The 24271-nt window shown below is 30.2% G+C and overlaps 2 protein-coding genes across 2 annotated transcripts in view; both read right to left on the bottom strand.

Annotated features, from left to right (window-relative positions):
- Positions 1–24271, bottom strand: part of LOC107445078 (calpain-A) — a 56868-nt gene that overhangs the window by 27742 nt on the left and 4855 nt on the right. The window contains exon 2 of the mRNA XM_016059404.3: positions 18521–18723. Within this exon, the coding sequence (XP_015914890.2) occupies positions 18521–18706 (186 nt within the window). The 5' untranslated portion in view covers positions 18707–18723. The remainder of the gene's footprint in view (positions 1–18520; positions 18724–24271) is intronic.
- Positions 23383–24265, bottom strand: LOC139427042 (tigger transposable element-derived protein 6-like; the record flags this gene model as incomplete). Its single annotated transcript, XM_071187502.1, is given in 1 exon segment — positions 23383–24265. A coding segment is annotated over 1 exon segment (697 nt), but the record flags the coding sequence as incomplete, so codon positions are not given.

Raw genomic sequence — 24271 nt, 5'->3', positions numbered from 1 at the left:
CTCACGTTATGGATGGTGTTTCCTACACTAGAGAGCGTTGCAGGCCCCCCTTTATCCAAAGAATATACTTAGGGAACTTTTTGTATTCTTAGCTTTACCGCCTAAGTTTTCGGATTACTGTATCCGACTTACAGGAGTTGGACGAAATTATGGAACATATTTATGCTAACACATTTTTTGATATTTCTCAAAAACTATTTAGAGAATAATTTTAGAAGTGTTTAGGTTATGCGATTTCTAGTAGTTACCAATGAAGTTTAAAGCTTTTAGATTTTTGAGGGACCGGCAAAAAAATTACAAGCTGAAAATAGTGATTTTTTTGCTAAAAAATATAACACCTTTGCTAAAAATTATAACAATAAATCCGTAACTTGTAACAATTATTTTGGTTATTAAATGCAATAATTTCAGAAAATTTCGTAAACCAAGCTTAAATATTTATGGAGATATGGACATTTTTATGAAAACTAATTTTTTTTTTGCTAAAAGTTTAACAATATTTTATTAAATTAAGCAAAATTTTTAGAGCAATTTAAAATTAATTAGAAAATTTTTGTTTCAAAATTTGAAATTTTTTTTTTGAAAACTGTGCAATGTATAAGTAATTTAAGTAGTTCTTTTACACTGCGTATGAGCACGAAAAATTCAAATTTTTCTTTTCTCAATTTTGTAGTGAATTGTATTTGACAACTAATAAAAAAAGTCCATAAGCCAATCTTAAAAATCATATCTAAAAATTTGTAAGCAATTTTCTAAGTAGTTTTCGTACTTTTTAAGAGAAAGCTCGAAGTGATAAGGGGTTTCCACAAATTTCTTTTGCACTATTAAGCACAATTTATTAAAAATTATACTGGTATTGTTGGGTATCATCCCCCACGAAAAAATCTTTTTTTTTCGCCTGTTTTCTTTTCTTTTACAATGATATTTTGGTATATAAACGTTTATTGTTAGGTGCTATCATTTATTACTTAATTTTGTCTTATAATACAAAATAATATTTGTAGAAAACCCCTTATCATTTAAAGCTTTCTTTTAAAAAATACAAAAACAAACTTAAAAAATTGCCTGAAACTTTTTTAATTTTTAAGATATTCAAATGGGACTTTTTTCTTTAGTTGCCAAACACGATTTATTACAGAATTAAGAAAAGAAAAATTAAAATTTTTCCAGCGCAAGGAACTACTTATATATTGAGCAGTTTTCAAATTTTTTTTTTCAAATTTTAAAGCAAAAATTTTGTAATTAATTTTAAATTGCTCTAAAAAATTTTGTTTGATTTTATTGAATATTTTTTAAGTTATAGCAAAAAGCGCAAGACAATTTTTTTACATAAAAATGTCCATATTTCCATAAATATTTAATCTAGGCTTACAAAATGTAGCGTAACTATTTCATATAATATCCAAGATAATTGTTATAAGTTACAAATTTATTGCTACATATTTTTTGGTATAGAGTGTTCAAAAACTCTATTTTCCGTTATTAATTTATTGTCGGTCCCTCAAACCTCTAAGAGCTCAAAACTTCATTGATATGTATGAGAAATTGCATGATTTAAACACTTCTGAAGTTATAAAAATGATTCGTTAAGTATTTCTTGAGAAATATGAAAAATGTATTTGTATAAAACTGTTTCCATTATTTTGTCCACCTCTGCATTTTGAGACCATTTGGTTCAATGTGTTGTTAAGAAGGAAAAGACAAGTTTAATAATCATATTATACATAAATTATGAAGCGATAATAGACATGTGGTTTGAGAGGTAATAAAAACTTATATTAATATTAGAATAAAAGTTATTATAATACTGTTATTATTTTGTTAACAATATACTAATTTAAATCAAAATGATAATTTGCGAGCTAAACTTTGTCTCGTTACTTTAACTAAAGACTAACACTAACGTATGCATGGTGTACTGCATTAAAAAAAATAGTATTTAAATAGTCATAAACAAGTCTAAAAGACCCAAATCAGGAGTGCCATAAAAACGACTTCTTTCTAAATATAACAACCATGTTGCTTTTTTTTTAAATAACATATCTATAAATAACTAAAACAAATTTTCTCATCAAACTCACATAAATTATTTCAGAACATTAATATAGTATGAAATGCAGCAGATTTGAGCTCGGAAATTATATTATTTCTTTCTTTTATTTGAAATAAAATTATGTGTTTGAAAATATCGCCTCTCCCAATAAGCTTTAGTAAGCAGCTGTAAACTTTCTAACAGGAAGTTGTAAGATTAAGGAGCTGGAGATTTGCTTTTGTTTACATTTGTATTGAAAATATAGTACTTGTTGTTGATCTATAAACATAGAGAGAGAAAAACGTGCCATCCGAATAAAGATTGAGTGGATATTCATATAATTTGATGATAATGAATTTGAAACTCTGCATTGATGCTTTGTATTGAGGTATTCTTACATATTTTAAAGAAGGGAAAAAATTAAGTATTAGTTTTAAGGTTAAGTACAGATATCTTAAAGAATATCGCAAATAAAATAACATGTAGTCATTTTATTGGATTCTATCCTGTATAACCCAGAGGTTATGGTTGACTGACAGACAAATTTGAACATTTAAAAAAAGGCCGTATAGTTACTACGTGCAATATATTCGTCGTGGAAAAAATGTAGACCCAACAAAAAACAATCCGTGGGGAATTAGGTTATAATTCAAATGTGGGTGATTCTCACGAAATATGACAATTGACAGTCTTTTGCTCCAAGATCTAATACTAAACTACTTAACGAACTTTTTCTTAAAAATTAACTAATGGCATTGCTGTTAGCATTTTAAAATGACTTAGAACTAGCACTGACTGTTTTGTATAGTTGAAAAATTTAATTGAATATCAAAATGTCATTTTCCTGGTATGACACAAACAATATTTCCAATTATAACTAGCTTCAAAACTTCCCATACATTTTTCAATCTGTAATTTTTTTTTAAATCTCATCCATTGTAAGCATTTCTAGAATATATGCAGATGGTATTATTTCCAAAAATTTTGTTGAAAAGAATTTTTTCTGTCAATAATTTGTTTGTCACATAAAAATCAGTCATTTTCCTAGCGACTTTTTTAAAGTAATTTATAACCAAAATAGATAGCTCCAGCAATCAATATCTTAGGTTAAGAGATTGATTAGAATACCATCCTATCAGAACATGTCTAATTGCACGAATCAAGAATCAACTTTCTGAGTCAAAATGCATTTCAAAAAATTTTACAAGGTGAGTGGGTTTTTATGTTGTCATTTTCCTGACTTCTTGAAATCATTAATAACATAAACTATTTACATTTACCTTAGTTATTTCAAGAAATCCTGATGTTTTGTGCGGAAAGTAAATGTCTTAGGCCGAAATGTTAAATTAAAGTAATGTTAAATGCTGTACAATGGCAAATTGTCATTATCCTGGCTTATAAATTCCGGGACATTAACACAGTTATCAGAAATTTTTTTAAACACTATAATGTAAAGAGGGAAAGCAAACATTAACCTAATACCCAGTTTATGAAAGATTGTAATATGCTCATATGTAATTAAAGTTATTTACTTATTTAATGATTGATTATTATACACAATTTTATTCTGTACGTTTTAACAACAAAAACATATTTGATTCTTTTCTACAGTGGATAAAAGAATTAATTTATACAATTCATGGTTCATCTAACGCAAGGGCTTAAAGTTATTTTTTTCTTTCAAAACACAGTTGTTAAAATATAAAGGATAAATTAAGAACATCACTGTACAATTTAATTCTGTCTTAATCTTTAAATCTGCTTGGGTGTATAAATTAACGAATGTAATAAAGTTGTAAAATTAAATGATTTGAAATATTTTAAATTTAGATAACATTATAAAAAAATTTCCGATCTAAATTATTATAAAATTAATTTTAATGTAAATTTTTAAAAAATTAATTAAAAATTTCTAAGATTATCATTTTTAGTGTAGGAGAAGTTTTTGAAGTTGTTCATAAAGATATTAAAGTTAACTTATTATTCGTGCTGACAAACAGATTGCTAATCACTTTAAGTGTTCCGGGAAAAAAGACTGTGTGAAAATTTCTAAGAATATCACAAATTCAAAAATGTCTGCTCCTTACACAATATATTCCAGACATTTTGCTTCTTCTGAAAACTTCAAGATTAATGAAATTTTACAAACTTTTTTTGTTTTCTTTGTCTTAAGTGTTTCTTTGCAAATTAAAGTGTAGTAAAATTAAAAACTATCTCGTTGTGCGTGTTACTCTCTCACTTTCATTATGCTTAACTAATTTGTTAAAATTGTTGACAATAATTATTTTTGGAATTTATTTAGGAAGAAATTTATTAGGATAGAAAGTCAAAATTAACTTCTCAACTTAGTCTTTTTTGAGTTTCTTAAGTTGAGTTTCTTAAGTTGAGTTACTATTAGCTTAAAATGACTGTTTTCTTAGCTAATGTGTCATTTTCCTGGCATTCAAAATTTGGTGAATTTCTATTTTATTATTTTTTTTTCTTGAGAAAATGTCAATAAACTACACTGCTGTCTGCAAGATATTAATAAATGTAACTAAATAAATTTACAAAGAAAATTTAGATTATTTTGAAGAAAATTTTTTTCTCCAAATTGTCATGTCTCCAAAGAATCACCCATATGTATTTGCGTGTAGATTTAACAATGTATTATTTATTTTCATTACGTGTTTTTACTGTGCTTTTTTAGTGGTCACTTGATGTTAATGTTTTTAAAGCGTAATCATGCATTTTTAAAAAACCCTGATACAAAAATCTTTTTCAAGCTTGTCATTTATAATTAATGGAGAGATTGCGTTTCATCTGATCGTTAGTTGCCGTGTAACCAAATTATACACAATAATCAAAATTTACACATTAATTGAACTAAAATAATGTTTTATTCTAATTGTATGAATTTAGATTAAAAATTTGTATTAAAAATTTACAGAAAACAAGTTCATTATTTTTCTATAGCGAAGCTTTTGTTTTAGTATTATTCAAAAAAAATCCACACTAAAAAGCTGTAAGTAATATCAATCATAAAGGAGATTCAATGCATTCATTATTATTTTCTTTATCTTTCTTTTTTTTCTTTCCTTCATTTATTGTTATTTTTTTCCCCTTTGATTTTTAGTTTGTCGCGAAATAAAACTAAATAAAAAAATTCTTTTTAGGAAATAAAGTTTTGCATTATGTATGCTGCAAAGAATTGTTATAACTAAACAATAACTAAAATGTATTTGATTGCATTCAGCAATAGTTACAATATTATACCAAAAAGTCGATAACTACCACTGGTAGTTTTTTTACACAAAATATTAATAAATAAAGATGGATAAGCAGAAACGGTTTCGAGATAAAATTTTACAATACATTTTAAATTGCTATTTTATTTTAATATTGACAATGGTTCGCGTACTGAAAGTACTAAATCTAAAAACACATTCATTTTTAATTGCAACAGTGCATGAATTTTTTATCAAATGTTTTTCTTACTAAAGAGCTATTGATTATTTTGATATTCTTATAAATTATTCTCAGTTCAATGAAAAGCTGGTTTTGAACAGAACACATAAATAAAAATCTTTGTACGCACCTGCTTTACTCTTGCTTTAATTGTAAGGGGTTGGAAGATTGTCATACTGTTAAGGGAAAAACAGACATTTAATCAGATTTATCAATAAAGCTACCAGAGATGTCCATTAAGAACTGACGGCAATAATATCTTTATAAATTTATAAATAATTTCTTTTTATTATGAACTAATTATATGAATTTACTATTTTTTCTAATTCAAACATATGAAAATTTTATTTTATAAATCAAGACAATTAAGATTACAAAGCATTTTACTTAATTTTTGAGTAATTTGCTTTTATTATTGCAAGTATGAATTAATGAAATGTTTTTACAAATTTGACCGCTTTTACTTTGTAGTTTACATAAACAAAAAAACTAGAAATTGAAATGTTATTTTGTAAATCAACATAATTTAGATTAGAAAATACGCTGTAAAAAAATTCTTTTCAAATTACGATCTAAAATACCGGCACTTAGGGCTCATCATCCGTAAAATTCATTTTACTGTACAATATTATACCGTAATTTTTGTAATCAAAGCAATATTTATTTAATTAGAGTGGTTCAGAGATTTTACAGTACTTATTGCTGTAAAAATTACGGTGCATCAGATTTATCCTCGGTAGCATGTTCAAGTAAAAATAGATTTTGTGGCAAAAAATGCCGGTACTTTTGTACCGGAATTTTTTACAGTGTAATTCGCATTATTTTTGTGTAATTTTCTTTTATTATTGCAAGTATGAATTGATTAAATTCATGTATTAATTTGACTACTTTTTCTTTGCAATTTAAATGAAGGAATATAATAATAAATAAAATAAATATGTTATCAAGATAATTTAAGTAAAAGAATTAAATAATTTATCTTGAGTAATTCACTTTTATTCTTGCAAGTCTTAAATGACTGAATGCTTTTACTAATATGACCGTCTTTTTTGTAACTTTGCTTTAAAAAATGAAACTAAAAAAATATGCAAAATAAAAAGATGAAATAAAATTGTTATCTTTTAAATCAATACAATTTAGTTAATAAGGTAATTAATTTTCCAGTAATTTGCTGTTACTTTTTAAGTATATATTGAAAAAAAAAATTTGTTTTTATTTTCCTCCTTTAGAAAATGAAAATAAAATAAAATTGTTATCCAACATTCTAAGAAAATTAAGAATGAAAATGTGATTTACCTTGTTTTGAGCAATTTATCTTTATTATTCACTGATTTCACCGCTTTTTCTTCGTAGTTTTAATTAAAAAAATGAAATTTTTAAAAACAAATTGTTATATCTTATAAATTAAGGCAATTTTACAGTTTTAAGTACATGTACTAACATTTTATAATTTTTAATTGCAATCGAAAATTTTTGCTTACTTTTTGCGATAAATTAAAATCCAAACAAATTTTTGATTAACGGCAAGCGTTTAAAAAATTTATTGAACTCGACGTTATCGTTTATCGAATTATCGTTTTAAAGTTTTAAACAAATAGCAATTTTTATGATGTTTATTTTATGCCTGTTATTTATTTAATTATTGTTACACAGATTTTAAAAGATATTTAAATGATTACTTTATAATCTCAACAAACTAATTTTTAGCGAAGGAATGTAATAGTGTTTTCTTAAAACTTAAGGATTGTCCACATAAAATATTTCTCGTTTAATGATTTCTTCTTTGTTAAAGAACATGAGAAGAAAATGTTTAGTAGACTGGAAAGTAATCAGATCATAACCTCAATCTCAGTTTGTGATAGACACTTGGGACAAATCCTAACTTAGAATTATGAATTATCTTTTTTATTGAATGCTGGCACCTTTCGCTAAATGATCCTGCAAGGTTTAATATATTTTTACTCTTAACTTTCATAAAATTATTAAAAATAATCGAATATTAATATTTAAACTGATTAACTGAAAATTTGACTTCACCAATTTTATATTATAGTTTTGAATATCTGTTTCACTATTAAATAAATAACAATATACCTACAAAATTAATTCCCATTTTTCTTGGATGAAATATTTTGTTTTATTTTATAACCGTCGTTGAACAGCTGATCCAGTTTTGGGTTTACGACTACTAATGTTCAACTCCGTAGCTTTATAGTTTTGAACCCAATCCAGAAGACAAGGGAACTCCTGGATCAAGTGTTGGGAGAAATGTGCCTTCGTGGAGGACTTTTCGATGGAGCTAATCCGCATTCACGTTACACGGAAGGGAAAACCACGAGAACCTCCCACGGTTAGCCTGACGGCAAGGGGACTCTAACCAATTATCCATCTACCACTGAGGATATTTTACGCCAGCACTGTGTTCGGAGCAAGCTGGGTGCGGAATTCGTATCGACCAGCTTTGCTGGGATTCGAACCCGCTTCACCTCATTTGAAAGCGAATGCTCTATCTCCTGTGCCATCACGGCTCTCTTGGATGAAATTTTATTTCGCTAAAAGTCCCGCAGTGGGATGATAAAGACACGGTTCCTAGTCGAACACCGAAATCAAGCCTCACTGGCTGTGGTCAGAGTGCGGGTGAGTGACCTCTTTGATTAGCTTGCTTGGACCTAGGTTGCGCGGTATTGTTCCTCTTTAAATTGTTCTACCGTAAAGTGCTCGACATCGCGCGCAAGTCGTCGGGCTAGTAATGTAAGGGAGCTGTCCCCTCGGCAGATGATCAAAATTGTGATGGCATGCCATCAGATCATCTTCAAGGATGTTTCACAGATCGTCGCCACTGTGCAGCTCTAGTGCGATATAATTAAAGTACCCACCTACCTACCACATTTTGATTAAAACGTATTTAAAATAATAGACAGTGTTTGGAGTCAATTTTATTTGCATTTCCTTTTTCTTTAAAAAATGGAGTAAATTAACACAGCTTATAAATATTGATAGAAAAGAATACAAATTATACTTAATGAAAGAAAAAAAAACTTCATTCAAGAAATTCAAAATGAAAAAAGCTTTATGTAGAATAAAAAGTTTCTTCTGTTGAGGGGGCAATATTTTCTTTCTTTACAGTGTACCAAAGTTAATCTTTTCACTTTTATTTGATAATCATTGAAAAATGTTTAAAACTTTTTTTTATTTTCTTATGAAGTGTGTATTGCCATTGAAGTGTCAGTATCAACAATTAAAAAAAAAGAAAAAAAAGAAAAGAAACAAGACAGTAATGCTGACATGATATCTCTTGGCAAAATTATCTAAAACATTAAAGAACTGCAAATTAACGTTCGAATAAAGAAAAAAAAATTTGAAAAAGGAATGAACCGGGAAAAAGGCGCTTATTAAAAAAATACATAAAAAAGTAATAGGTCGCTTGAAGCACAAAATCAGACCAAATTTTTTTTAAAAATAAAGCTGATATACCCGATGAAGTTTCACCTGAATTGTTTTCCTGCAATTAGAAAAAAGTAAGGTCAAAATTAGCTGAATTATGTCAAATTTACCATGTTTCTGCTCTATGAGAACTTCATAAAGCTCGAAAATTCAAGCCAAAGCGTTTTGGTATTGATTTTGGTAAAATGAGCAATAAAATATGATTTTATAATGTCTGATAAAATATGGTAATTGTGGTAAAATTTGTAATTTTATCCTGATACTTTAGAGCATAGCATGAAAACTGTTTATTCAGTTACATTTATTTTCCAGTTATTTATTTTTTACTAAATGTGTGGTAATAAGAACTATAATTTTACTGTTACCATCTGAACGAAAAAATTTCCAAATCAATGGTTTAAATATCGTGTATTTTGGTTTTTATTACCAGAATTATGTTTTTTTTAACCGGAAATGTCATTACCGTACAGTATTTTACAATAATTGTTTTCTCTGGATAGTAAATAGACATCCAGGGTAAAAAAATGAATGAACAGGTAAAATGAAAAAAAAGAAAAAACTCGTATTACCGAAAGTCTCTCATATGTTTCTTTCCATTTTCTTTGAATCCTTGTAAAACAAGAAGTAAAAAATCTGTGCACTTTAAGAGCCATAAATAAATATTTAACCAAGGAAAGGAAGCGCTCTTGAAATCTAACAAATCAAAATTGAGGAAGGCGGACTGAAAATTTCAAACTCTTTTTAACTGCCGTAAGTAACACGAAGTTGAAGTTTATTAAAAACACCTTCAAGTTTCATCGAGTCATCAGATTGATTTTATGCTTTCCACCCCATCTTCCTCAATAGAGATTCGACACATTTCTTCAGCTTTTTGTTCCTCGCTTGAATTAGCCACTCCTAATGTCTTAATGTGTAGATCTTTTTTTACCGAAGCTTTGACTAAGATTGTAAAAATAAATTGAAAATGTATACAATTCGATGCTGAACTCAATGCATTTGGATGACAGTTAAGCATATTTGTTTCAGACCTACCTTTTTGAACTCAAACACTTTTTCTTCCAAAATACATACTTCAGACAAAAAATTAGGGAACTACACCAAATTCAAGGGAATTTTTGAAGAAAACCGCAAATCATAAAGGCATGGGAATCTCTGGTTTTAATAAGACTTTGATGATAATAATATTTTGTAATTGATGCTATAATCGACGTATTTTGTATCTTGATTTTCAATTCTGATTAAATCCTGATGAATATAAATAAAATTATTGAAAAGATTGTATTAATAGGCTGAAAATAAATCAATTTTTTCTACTAATCAGAAGTATTTATAAAAAAATATTTTTTTAATTCAGTTTTGTTTTACAAAGCTTAAAATCACTCAAATTGTAATAAGGTGAGAGAACAATGTGCCGAAAGCATCAGTGTTTGGCATCTTTTTATTTATTTTATTATTATTATCCAGCTTGGCACCCTTCGCATTTTCAGAATGATACCCAACAGTCCCTTGGCACTTCACAAAATACAAAATCGAGTCGTATTAAAATTCAAAGTAATGCTAAAATTAAGTTAATCAGCCTACCTCATTCGTACACCGCCTCCTGGTGAGTAATATCGTCCCCATAACGAACCCATCAGTTTCAACGGACATCCCTAGTACACATATTATCACAATGATCTAATTAAAATTAAAGCATTCAATTCTTGATTGAAATAAATTATTTGAAATTATATCACGTTATTAAAGTTTATGAAGTTCACGTCATTAATTTGAAATTATATCACGTTATTAAGTTTGGTATAACTTTGTAAAATACATTTTTAATAACTCAAAATTTGTATATTGGTTGGAATTGATGCATTGAAAAAAACACTTTTTTTTTTTGGCGAATTTAATAAAAAGAATATAAAAACATCCAGAACTATGAGTTTTTAAGCGAGACTTAATCCTCTTATCGGTTATGATGATAAACAGAGTTTCTAAAATCTGAAATAATCATCGGAAAATGTATAGCGGTAAGTTTTCGAGCCCTCTGATGCAAAGTCTGCATTGTGAAACGTTGTGGTTCACTTTCGAATCTATTAGTACCTAGCGTCCCTTTAAACAAACAATTTTTTTTCAAAAAAAAAGAGAAAAAAAAGATAAAGAAAGGAAAAAGTGTTTTCGACAGATTATGATTATTGATTATGATTATGATTATGATGAAAGATTATGATTTATTTTGCAGAAAATAAGATAGCTCTGTTTACCATAATATATTAATAATATGAATATTTATATTTGGTTCTGAACTCAAATCACGCTTTTTTTGGAGCTAAAGTCATAGGTTAACAGAAAGAAATGTGTGCAACCAATTTTTTATAAAGGCTACTTTAAGTATAGAAAAAGTGAGCTTAGGTGAATATGGAGTTTAGAGTGCTGAAAAAAATTCACAATATTAAAATGCAAACAAATTATGAGAGTATTACTTGCGGATGTTCTCATCCAATAATTTGTTTGCATTTTGATATTTTGAAAACATTTTTTCAACGTTTCTAGGTTTACCTGAACTCACTTTTATCTAAATTTTTAATTTATCAATGAGGATGAAACAGAATTTGAGATGAAAAGTTCTCCCGTTTTTCCCATAAGTGGTCTAAACAGAAATATCTGTGTGGAGAGGACGCCATACCACTGGAGAAAACTTTTCAGCGCAAATTCTCTTTCGCCTTCATTACTAATTTAAAACTTTAAAAAAAAGGGAAAAGTGACTACAGGCAAACCCAGAGTAAGCCATGAAGCTCACTTTATACTGTATTGAAATATTTGATAATTGAAATATTCATAAATACGACGCGGGAAAGATTTTATAGGTTTACAAATCTATTGTATTCAGAGATGAAAAGATATGAAATTCAGAAAGCGTCATTTTATATTTTTTAAACGATGAATAAATAGTACGTCGCTAAGGCAACTGGGATTATTACAACTGCTTGTTTTATAGTTAGTTTACCAAACAATATCGTCATGTATAATGTATTTTGTTGTTGATATAACGAGGGAGTAAATGAACGAATAAATAAATTAATTACTTAATAACTTAATGAATTAGACGATAAATAAAAGGAAGGAAATAAATGAGTCGGTAAATGTGCAAATCAGCGAATGAGTGAATCAGATATTAGGGAATATAAGGGGATGTGTGAATGGGTTTGAATCTTTTTAGATTAAAGAAGAAAGTTTGGATTAAAGAAGAAAATCTTTCTGTATATAAATCTATGACATATACTTTAGTCAATGACCGCGATTTTATTTATTTATTATTATTATAATCATTTTAGTTTATCTCATATACACTCATTGCCATAAAAATCAGCGCACCAAGAAAGAGTTTTCAGAATGAAGCGAAATTTTACACACGTAAATTGGTTGGTGTCGTATCCTCTATTGAATCATATTTCATGGTGTGCTTGAATAGTTTTTGTTATTTCTATGGCATTAAAAGAATACAAATCCTCTTCTGTGGGGTAGTTTAAGAGGTGAAGGCCTGCAGCGACTGCAGGGCAGTTAAAAACATGATATGGTGTCAGTTCCACATTAAGACAGTTGCCACAGTTTTGATATTTTCTAGTCTTATCTGTAGAAATTTTCATGTTTTTACGATGTTTTGTTCTTAGTCTGATGAGAGTAGTGGCTGTCTTCCTATCGATGTCAAGATTAGTTATTTGATCGTGGGCTTTGATTTTTAAAGGGGTGAATAGTCTTGACTTTGCAAAAGCATTTGCATCTGCCAACGTGGTTGGGATTGAATTTTGATTTAGATCTCTGGTATTTTTAGTCAAGGAATCAGCTATTTCATTGAACTCTAGGTTCACATGGGCGGGAATCCACTGCAAGAAGCAATTTTTCCGGAGACGCTCAAGTTGTCCAAGTTGTTCTATGATATTCCAAGGCTTGAGGTACCTTTGCTGAGGGCCTATAAGGCAGACCTGCAGTCGCTGAAGATGGTGATACCACTAAGCTGCTCCGAAGGTTCAAGATTGATGTACGTTTTGATAGCCGTAGAAATGGCTATCAATTCTGCTGTAAAATTAGATGCGATTTTTCCAGCACCAGTTGCGAACTCTCGCTTTTGATCATCAGGTAGGAGCAGTACCACTCCCGCACCTCCGTTGGTGAAAGTGGAGTCAGAAGATCCATCAGTAAAAGCCCTGACATGATTAAGGCCAGATAGAGAGTCGATAGTTTTCATCCCAATTTCCTTGAGTTTATTCGCATGATCTTATCTCGAGCAGGGCTCGATGAGTTCTAGACAGATTGTTGTATTCTCTGGAACAACTCAAATAGCGGGAGTTTCGTTTCTGATAAGAAAGTCTTCGGGCTTAAGGTGAATTTTTTCTCTGATGGCCCTGTCAAACAGAAGGGGAGATGACCCTTTGAGTCTAGATTTCTTATTCCAGTTTATAATAGTACGATGTGAAATGTGCCCCTCGTCAAGACTATGGGCATTATTTGTAAATTTAACAGTTAACATTTGTCTCCTTTCTTCCAGAGGGACCAAACCGCATTCCTCTTGAATTCTTAAGTTGTTTGTTGATGAGACAGCACCAGACATTATTTTTGCAGCTTTTGCTTGTACTTCATCAAGTCTCTCTCTTGAAGTAGAGGAGGAGTGTGACCATACAGGTGTGGCATATACCATTATTGGTCTTTTAAGAGTTGTGTAAGTAGTTTTCAGTGTTTTTGGTGCAGCACCCCATTTTGTGACACAAAGCCTCCTAAGGATGTTGAGCTTTTTTAGTGCTTTATTTGAGCACTCTAGAATGTGGTGGTGAAAACGAAGCTCTTCGTCAAGTATTATACCGAGGTACTTTGGGTTAGAAATCTTTTCTATGGAGGTGTCAAGCAATGTGATATTAGGACAAAATGTGTGCCGGTGTTTTCTGTCTGTGCTGAACACGCTGAGTTTAGTCTTGTTAGGACACACGTACGTACGACGTTGATATAATTAGGTGATTGAAAAATTAAAGCAGAAGGATCTTTTATTGGAGGAAAAAATTAAAATATATAGTGGTTTTAGTACCCTCTTGGGAGCACATCTAGCTGAAGGATGTATCGAACATATCTCTGGGCTGTCACCTCACCGTGGGGGATTTCATATAGTATGCGATAGTATCCATTACCATCACGCCAGCTGTAGAAGCGGTGTGTTGTTTTACAGCGTAGGCAGGATTGAGGCGTTCACAGCGGGGCCTCTACATTTGTACATAATGGTCATCACTGTCGAAATTATATCTGGATTCATTAATGAATACACCCTGGTTCCATTCGGTTGCAGTCCAATTTTTCCGAGAACGCCGCCAGTTCAAACGAAGGCAACGTTGGGTGTCAATCCTGTCTACGCTGTACAGCAGCACGTCTCTTCTACAGCTCGTGCGATGGTGTAAGGGGCCATCGCATACGAAACATGATAATATGATCCACAGCGCCATGACAACCTTGTGATACGCTCGTGGCATGCTTTTGCCACATGTGCTGCCATTCATTGCAGGACTCTTAGGTGCCAATTTTTCACAAGACAATGCTCGGCCATACACAGCTAGGGTGCCACAGGAATGCCTCCGTCAAATTACAACCAACCCTTCCTTGGCCTACTCGATTCCAAGATTTGTCACCGAACTAGCATATCTGGGACTAATTGGACCGGAAAGTTAGACAGCCTTCAAGTTTGATCGATTTAGCTGTGTTTCTACAGCACCTGTTGAAGGAGATGTCGTAGGACATCATAAGGGCCACAATGACCGACTGTATCGCATCCTGCATTCGGGCTAGATGTACCCCAACTGAGTGCTAAAACATCCATTCATTTGTACTTTTTACTGCAATACATGATATTTTCGCTTTGATATTATAACCACCTACTTATATCAACATAAGTAAAATTTCGTTTCATTCTTGTATCGCTCTCTAGGTGTGCTAATTTTTATGTCAATGAGTGTATTTAAATTTTCCTTTGCTATTAAAAACAAATAAATTGCTATTATCTTAGTAATTAATAAATAATATATAAAATCAATTCGTGTTATTAATTTGTATTCATTCATCATTCATAATTTAATGATAATAAATTGTAATTCATATTTAGTTCTTCCATAATAATTGAAAAGAACTAATTATTTAACTGAACTAAACTATATTAATTTGCATATTTATTTTTAACTGAAAATTATTTCAATTGCATTACTGCTTTCTTGCAGTTTTCCAATAATTTAAAAGTTATACAATTACATTGTTTAATATAAAATTTCAAGAAATAGCTCATTTTAACACAAGCAAATAGAATAAATTTTAATTAAAGTATTTTTTTTCTTCCCAAAATAGGAATTTTCATCTTTTAAAGATATAAGTAGTTATGATTTCCATTATTTTTTCTTATTGATATATGAGCTTCATTGTACACTGAGAAAAAAATACTGCCAATACTATTAAAATATGGTAAAATTTACCTCGTTTCTGGCTCTATGGGAACACCAAAAAGCTCGGTAATTTTTACCAAATGGCTTTGTTAATGATTTAGTGAAATCAGCAATAAAATGTATGGTAAAGTATAATATAAGATGCAGTTAATTTGGTAAACTTCGGTAATTTTATAATGATACCTTAGCATGGCATAAAAACCATTTATTCGGTTAAATTTACTTATCAGTTTTGTATATCTTACTAAATGTGTGGTAATATGAATTATAATTTTGAAAACCAGAATTTCCGATAAACCGTTCCCATATGAGCCTAAAAATTACTAGGTGAATTTTATAAATATCGTGTAATTAGGTTTTAAGGTTTTAATAATCCAAATTGTATTTTTTTTACCAGAAAATTACCATCATATAGTACGGTAGTTTTGTTTAGATTATTTTTCTCTGAAGTATAAAGCCACAAAATCAAAATCAAAAATAGGAGCCATAAAAAGTGAGGAATTTCTAATTTTTATCAAAAATGGTAAATGATTTCTCGCTCTAACTATCATTACAGTTTTTGAAAAGTGAGAATAATGTTAATTATAATTTTTTTAACTACAAATACTTTGCAGTTAAAAACTTTTCTCTGAAACTTTTTAAAAGTAAGAAAAATATTGCCATCACCTTTTTTATTATGTTAAAGAATAGAAGAACTATTTCATATTCGTGAAGAGAAACGTATAAAGTAATAATTTAAATTTTTTTTAAATAAAGGAAATGTCTTTTTTAATTCTAAATTCACGAAGAGAAGTGTTCAATATATTTTTTTTATTTGCTTAAAATATTTTATTATAAAAAAGTTATTTTATTTCAGATTCTTGAAGAGCAATAATCAACGATGTCTAATGTTTTAATTATGCTTACAGTAGCTAACGTAGTGATTAAATCAACGATGAGTAAGTTAGCTGATTTTCCATTGAATTAGAAAAGTTTTGAGGATATTTACTACAACGGGTTATAACTCGTTTCTTTTGAAGAAATGATAAAGAGTAAGTACAAAAAATAAAAACAGAAATAATGAGACTAGAGTTAAACAATAGGTTTCCAAATAAAGAGGAAATTTTTCAATAAGAAAAGAGATGGAATTTTTCAATAAGATTTGGCTCCGTTCCATAATCTCATAAAAATGAGGGAATATTTTACCTAAAACAGAAAAATTGTTTTTGAGTCGTGGCCGGGAAACTCTCCGGATGATTTTCCAAAAGGAAAATTTAATTTATAACCGGTGTTGAACAGCCAATCAAAATCCTGAGTTCACGACTCTGTAGCTATGTAATTTTGAACCCAACCCAGAAGATAAGGGAACTCCTGGATCAAGCATTGGGACAAACTGGCCTTCGTGAAAGACTTTTTTTTTATGAAACTAACCCGCTTTTGCGTTACCTGGAGAGAAAAACCACGAAAATCTCTCACGGTTTGCCGGACATCAAAGGGATTTTAATTCATGATTTATCTACCACTGAGGATATTTTACGTCAGCACTGTGATAAGTATGATCCGACAGCGGAATTCGTATCAACCAGACACCGCTGGGATTCAAATCTTGGTCATCTCATTGGAAGATGAACGCTTCTATCTCCTGACCCACTGATTCTCTGAGGGAAAATTTATAAACCCTTCGAATAAAGGATTAAAAGTATTTTAATGAGAATTTACAGGCTATCTACAAACAAAGAATTGCTTAACGAAAAATAACCTAATTTTTTTAATGATTTAAATATGGTATGACTAGTAAATCTGGTTCTGAAATCAAAGAGTGGGCATTTTAAATATTAAACAAGAACAAAATGAATTAAAATTCCCAAAAATATAATTTTTTAAAATAAGTGTTTGTTGATCTGAAATATATGCTTGCTACTGTATCAAAAATTATTTTTTATTTGTTTCGACAAATTTAAGAAAGAATTTTGGGTCTGTGGATCCTAACCTTAACGAGGTATACGATGATAAGAAACTTAATTGTGATCTTTATTATGTCAATTATCTTATAAATAATTTTAAAAGTTCTTGAAATTAGCTTTATAATAAAAATAAGCATAATTTACGATTTTTTTAAACTTGCCCATGAATTATAGCAAGCAAATGTCAAACTATATCTTTTACAGGGTACCCCTGTTTATTATTTTTTTTTTTACTTAATTCAATTCAGAACACGTGACTATAGTTTGCGAACATGCTCTCTATTTTTAGTGTACATGGTTTTGCTCGTCCCGAAACTTTTATTTGACTTGTATAATTCTGATAAATAATTTTTATTTTGAAGTATATACAGCGTGTTCTAAAATAAACTGTAGGTTTTAGAAAAATTTTAACAAAAAAATGTTTTTTTTTTCTTTTACTTGCGCATGAATTATTGCGAGCAAAGGTACTTTTCAAACAATTACACGAATTTTACAGGGTTCCCCGAGGTATATATATATATAATATATATATATATATATATATATAGCTANTATATATATATATGATCATAGTTTGGAAACATCCTCGTATCTCTGTATTTTTTTAAGTATCTACAGTGTGTTCTAAAATAAACTGTAGGTTTTTTACAATTTATGACAAGAAAACGGTTAAGTTTATTCTTATTTTTTTTAATTTTTGAAGAAGGAAAGAAAAAGCAATTATTGGAGCAAATTCATGAGACAGGTCATATATATTTTGTTCCAGAAGCTCATGTTTTTAGACCAAGTATTTCAACAAAATTTAGTAAGATAAAAAGTAGTTAACTTATTAATAATAAAATAAAAAAAATCACATCACAATTTTTTGAGATATGTCATTGAATGAAACCATCAGTCACATATCGTAATCGGAGAATGAGAATTTTAAACATCAAGTTGCGTCGGTAAAGATGGTAAAAGGAACTTATATGTCGAAAAATTTTTGAATTAAAATCAGGAACTTTTGAAGGAAAAATTCATGCCCTCTCACATGAAGAATTCTCTTGCAAGAACTATTTTTTTTTTAACCTTAACTCTTTTTACTTTTTGAAGACCGAAGGCTTACTGTATACTTTGTATAACATGAAGTTTATTAAAATACACTTGCCATACTTCACACTTGTCAGGATTTTTTTTTATTCAATCATAACTATACTTGCCTGAAAACCAGGTGCTCGCATTTCTTTATCTTGCATATCTTTTCTGAATGTTGGACTTCCTAATCCTGATCCATTGTCAGAATCATCAGATAAAAAAGATCGACGTCGCTGTTGCTGGATTTTTTCCCACTCTTCTAGAGATGCCTGTGAATCAGAATCTCCATCCACACTCGCACCACAGCCCATCGAATGAAAAAAAAATTCTGCAAGATCATAAAAAGATAAGTCAGACAATACTTTAAAAATGTCTATTTTTATTCCTAGAATACACAGCTCGTGAAAAGTTATGGCAATGAGGGATGAAATGAGCTATCAAACATATGCTCGTAAATCGAATAGAGAGAGCCCTGAAATTCATGCCCGCTGAATTGAATTTTGATTTATTTGTGCTTTATAGTTTTGGCAATGAAAAGAAAAAGAGTTATAGCTGTCAGTTTGGTGTTATTAAAAACGGAGTACTTCATGAAAGAACAACGCGTTTTCGCTTTTAGTAATATTTTAAGCTTTTTTAAATCAATGAAATGTTATCAACATAAAAAAGAGTGACAGCTGAGGATTCTGAGTTACAGTGGAACCTCCAGGAAAGACCACCTCTGTGTAGCGACCTCCTCAATTTATTACCACTTTAGGTAGGCACGGAATTTTTTCCATAGATATATACAATAAACAACAATAATAAAACAAATAAATATATTCTAATGTATTCAAAATTTCAAAATATTTGTATGAAACTCTTATTTAGAGAGCTTTCTTTGACGATCTCTGAAAGAGATCAACAGTCAGAGTGCAATAAAAATGATGATACCAATGATTTATCTTTCGAGTTGAAGGTTAAATTGGAAAATTTAGTTATTTTAGAAAAAAAATTTGTATACTTTTAAGTTAAAACTTAAATTGCTTTACAGGGGATTCTAACCCATGATCCGTCTACCACTGAGGATATTTCAATTTAGCATTGTGGTCGGTGCAAGCCGGATGCGGAATTCGTATCGACTGAGATTCGAACCCGGTTCACCTCATTGGAAGGCGAACGCTCTATCCCCTGAGCAATCGAGGCTCAAAAAATTTATATAGTTGTAAAAATTTTTTATTCTGATACTAATAGTTTTACCTAAACTAAATTACGTGGGCCGGGATAGCCTGGTTGGCAGGGCGTTGGACGTACGCTCGTGAGCACGGGAGTTCGAATCCAACCGGATGAAGACTCCCCGTGTAGTAAATGGCGACTGGTACACTTTAAATCAGTCAGATCGCAAAGTCCTTCATGTTTCCATAACAGATTACATTTTTGGCGGTCGTACTGAATTGGAAATTGATCGTTCCCTGGTCTAGGTCAAAATTACGATGTGTGGATGAATGAATGGGTACGCCTTATAAACGGCAGTGACGTATGAGTGTGGCAGAAGTGTGGCGCTACTGGAATGGCCAACAACAACAACCGAATTGCGTTGCTCAAAAAATGCACATTGACTTAAAATTTTTTTAAAATTTATAACCGAAATCAATAATATTTTCATATCAAATTATTCTTCAAACATTTCTCGTAGAAAGTGGAACATTTCATTTTGTTTCACATAATAGCATTTAGATGATTAGAGCAAGAAGCCGAAACAGCGAAAATTATCTAAAAAAGCAGTGGCGGCTAGGACGACATTAATTTTTTACTACACAGAGATATTATTAGTTTCTGACTATTTTATTTTTTTTAAAAAAATAACTACATATAAGTTGTGTGAATATTATGAACAGCTGAGATGCCAAGAAAAATAAAAAAATATGCTAAGAGGGCAAATTCGGCAGCTCTTCTTTTATATAACTCATATTGTGTCAATTTAAAATATAATAATATTTTATTCATTTTGAATTTGCAAGTTGCCAGCTATCGAAGACCTATCAATTTTTTTTTAATCACTAAGGGCTGCATCAATTTTTCATCAGGCAACAATTTTTTTAACAACAATTTAAACAATTTTTTTCGCATTAATTTAATTTAAAATACTAATAAATATATATACAAAAAGCAAGTAAACATAAAGTTTGTATTCAATGCAACCTTTAGACAATGATAATAAATTTTTATTACAGAATGTCAGATCTAATTCCAATTGTTTTCGCTTAATCTTGATTGAGTTTCACTTAAACTTGAACGCGTTAGCGACCAAGCAATAATAAATAAATAATAATATTAACTAAACCGGAAAATCTGTATTTTTAAACTACGAAAACAAAAAGCGAAGATTTTTTATTCCAATGGCTTAAAAAATTGCTTTCCTTTAAATTAAATAAATCTAAAACCTTAAGCAGCCCTTAAGAGAAAATAGTAAATGAATTAAAAACGGAAAATCTTTAAGAATGCCAATTTTTATTTAGATATTTGATTTAATGATTTTGATTTAATTTATTAATTTCTATAAATTTTTATTTCGTGAAACATATTGACGGCCCGTAATTATTATTTTTCTAGAACTCGTGGAATTACTATGTTTTCTATTACAATGTTTTATATCGCTTTTTTCCATTTAACCCCTTGACATATAATTTCTTGTTATCGAAATGATCTTTGATTGCACTGTAAACAACGACTCGCAATGTTGTTGTCTGAGACACGTCAATTATTGTTTTGACATAAGAAACAAATGACGTCTCCCAGACGTCTTCGTATGTCGAAGGGTTAATATATAAGCATGAAAAAATAGTGGCGACTATATTTTATTGGCTATTTATATTTTGTAGACTATAATATATCTCTTTGTACCGTTTTTGAACAGCCGACCCAATTTTGAGTTAACTCCATAGCCTTGTATTTTTGAACCAAATCCCGAAGACAAGGTAGCTCCTGGTTCAAGTATTAGAATAAATTTGCCTTCTTGGGGAGTTTTTGATGGAACTAACCCGCATTCACATTACATGGAAAGGAAAGCCTCTCACGGTTAGCCTGCGGCATGGGAACCCATGATCCATCTACCAGCGAGGATATTTTATGTCAGCTCTGTGGTCGGTGCGAATCGGGTGCGGAATTTGCATCGACCAGCCGTCGTTGGGATTCAAACAAGGAACGCCTGATTGGGAGGCGAGTACTGTATCCCCTGAGTCACTACGGCTGCTTATTTCTTTAAAAAAATTATAGGTAAATCACTTAAAAAAATTCCAAGATCAATGTTATTTAAGTTTTTGATCCTAAATACATTTTAAATTGGTGGCCATAATTAGAAAGATACCAGCAAAACCTCTGTTATGATACGACCTTTCGGTCGACTTTTTCATTTACAATTTATAAAAAGTAATAGCAGCTTTTGTATTGAAAAAAATCTTAAGACAAATGGTTTGTAATATTTTCACTAATAAAATGCAAGATGCGGCCTTTTATCTCAAGAGACTAAAGATGCAATATTCGTGGCTTCCCATCCTAAGACTCTATTGATCATAAAATGAAAGTATTGGCGGCCCTTGTAATATCACTAAAAATCATAAAAGTATTGATTCTCTCGGTTATTCACGGAATACATTTAAAATTGACCTGGAAATACTGTAGAAGGGTGTAATAGTACCTCATACACCCTATCTCCGTGACGGCCATTGATCATGAAAGTAAACAACAATTTTTTTCTTCTCAGTTGGAAACAATTAGTCAAACATTTTACCTTCCAATTCTTATGTTTCCTGTTCCTCCATAGAATATTATTCTACATTAGCAATTTCTTATACGTATGAATGTATTGATTAGTTAACTTTCATTCACAAGTTGCGTGTACGATAAATTGTTACTACAAAACAGAGTAATCGATTTAAAGAACCATAAACAAATGTTTGAGATAAAACCGAAAACATTAAAAAGGATTTTTGTTTTGAGAAATAGACGTAATTTAAATTTACGAATGCTGCTATTATATTGATAAGTTTTTAATCGGCTTTCTTTTCGTTTTTGCATAAAATATTATCTTTTGCTTCCTTTTGTGAACTATTTAAAAGTGAATAAGGTAACGCTCTTATTGATTAATTGGAAAAATGAAATATTGGAATTCTGTAGTAAAAAAAAAGAATTCGACTTTTGTTGACAAGATATTTTTTGCTTTTAAAATTGTGCTTATTGTGCTTTTAAAATAATTTCAAGATCAGCTACAGTTATAGAATATTATTATTGTTACGTTATTTTTATTTTAATTTGTCGATTTTTAAATTGCGGCAGTTTTTAGAAACTTTTGTGTTAATATCTTCTTTCTACTACTACATTTTCCAAATAGATGCTTTTTAAATTTACTGAAATGTCATTTAGTACCTTTATTTTTACTAAGATCTTCGATTATGTTTTAGGATCATTCGGAGTTAATATGAAATACGTTAAAAAAACTGCCGCTATTTCAATGTGAAAATTATACTAATAATTCGTGCTTTATTTGTGTTGTTGTTGTTGTTTCTAATGCTTCTTACCAATACTAACAAGCCTGCTTGGTAAAACCAAGACAATTTAAGGCAGAGAGTGTGTTTTTTGTTTTTTGGTGGTGCCATCTATACCCAAGAATACGACTTCAGCCACACGTACGTCACTGCACGTTTATAGGGCGAACCCATTCATCAATCCATTCATTCATCCACACATCGTATTTTTGACATGAACTAGAGAACGATCAATCTCTAATTCAGTACCCCCAGAGGTTTGATTTGTTATGAGAAAATGGAGGACTTTGTGACCCACAGGATTTAACGTGTGCCAGTCATTATTACTACATGGGGAGTCTTTAACCAACGGGGATTGAACTCACTACTTCTGAGACATGGCCCCAGTGTCCTACCAACTAGGCTACCCCGGCCCTGCTTTGTTTGTAAAAATAACATCAGTAAAACCTGTCTATAACGATACTGTAGGGACCTAAATAAAATATTGTTATAGGCAGGTTATCGTTATAGACAGGTTTGAATTTTAAAAGTATACGTTTAAGACTAATGATAAATTAAACTTCTTTTATAGGCTCCAAATGAAAATTTTACTTAGAATTATGAAACAGCACACAAGAATAATTTACTTACAATTTTATGAATCAAAACAGAAATTATTTAGAAAAATTATTGGTTAGTTTTGTTTGCTTATTTTTGGAAGCAATTGCCATTTCCATGCACCTAGATTTCAGTCCATCTAATGAATTCAAATGAACATCAATTACATTTGGTAATGTTGCAACAAAATCTTGCAAAGTGTTAATTAGCAATATGGCATTCTCGGGTGAAATTTGAGTCCTGTTTTGAGAACAGTCAGCTGCTTCTTCCTCATCACTTTGATCACCCGGGATAACTTCTGCTACGATTTCTTCATCACTTGCACCACTGAAAACCAACACATCATTATCTAAATTTAAAAATTCATCTGCGTTAAATAGAAATGATGCATTAGATGATCTTTGGAAATCACTGACAATCGAATTTAAGCCTGCCACACATTTTTCTTCTTCATCAGTGATTTCAGTAAGCTCAGTTTCTGCGTCTCCGTTGCTTTTATCCTCAAAGAAAGAAGCTTTCTTCCAACAATTTTGGATGGTGGATTGTGTCAATGAATTCCACCCTCCGGAAATCCAATCACATGCATTTTTTACATCAACTGCATAAGGATTTGGGAGTTTATTATCCAGATTATAAACAACGTTCTGAACTAATCTTTTTCGATAGTATCCTTTGAAACATTTTATTATTCCCAAATCTAATGGCTGTAGAATCGACGTGCAATTTGGGGGAAAATAAAACAATTTTATATTTTTCAAA

Source organism: Parasteatoda tepidariorum, chromosome X1 (assembly GCF_043381705.1).
Source record: "Parasteatoda tepidariorum isolate YZ-2023 chromosome X1, CAS_Ptep_4.0, whole genome shotgun sequence".
Classification (NCBI taxonomy): domain Eukaryota; kingdom Metazoa; phylum Arthropoda; class Arachnida; order Araneae; family Theridiidae; genus Parasteatoda; species Parasteatoda tepidariorum.
Note: the sequence above shows the minus strand (reverse complement) of the source record. Positions and strands in the feature narration are given on the sequence as shown.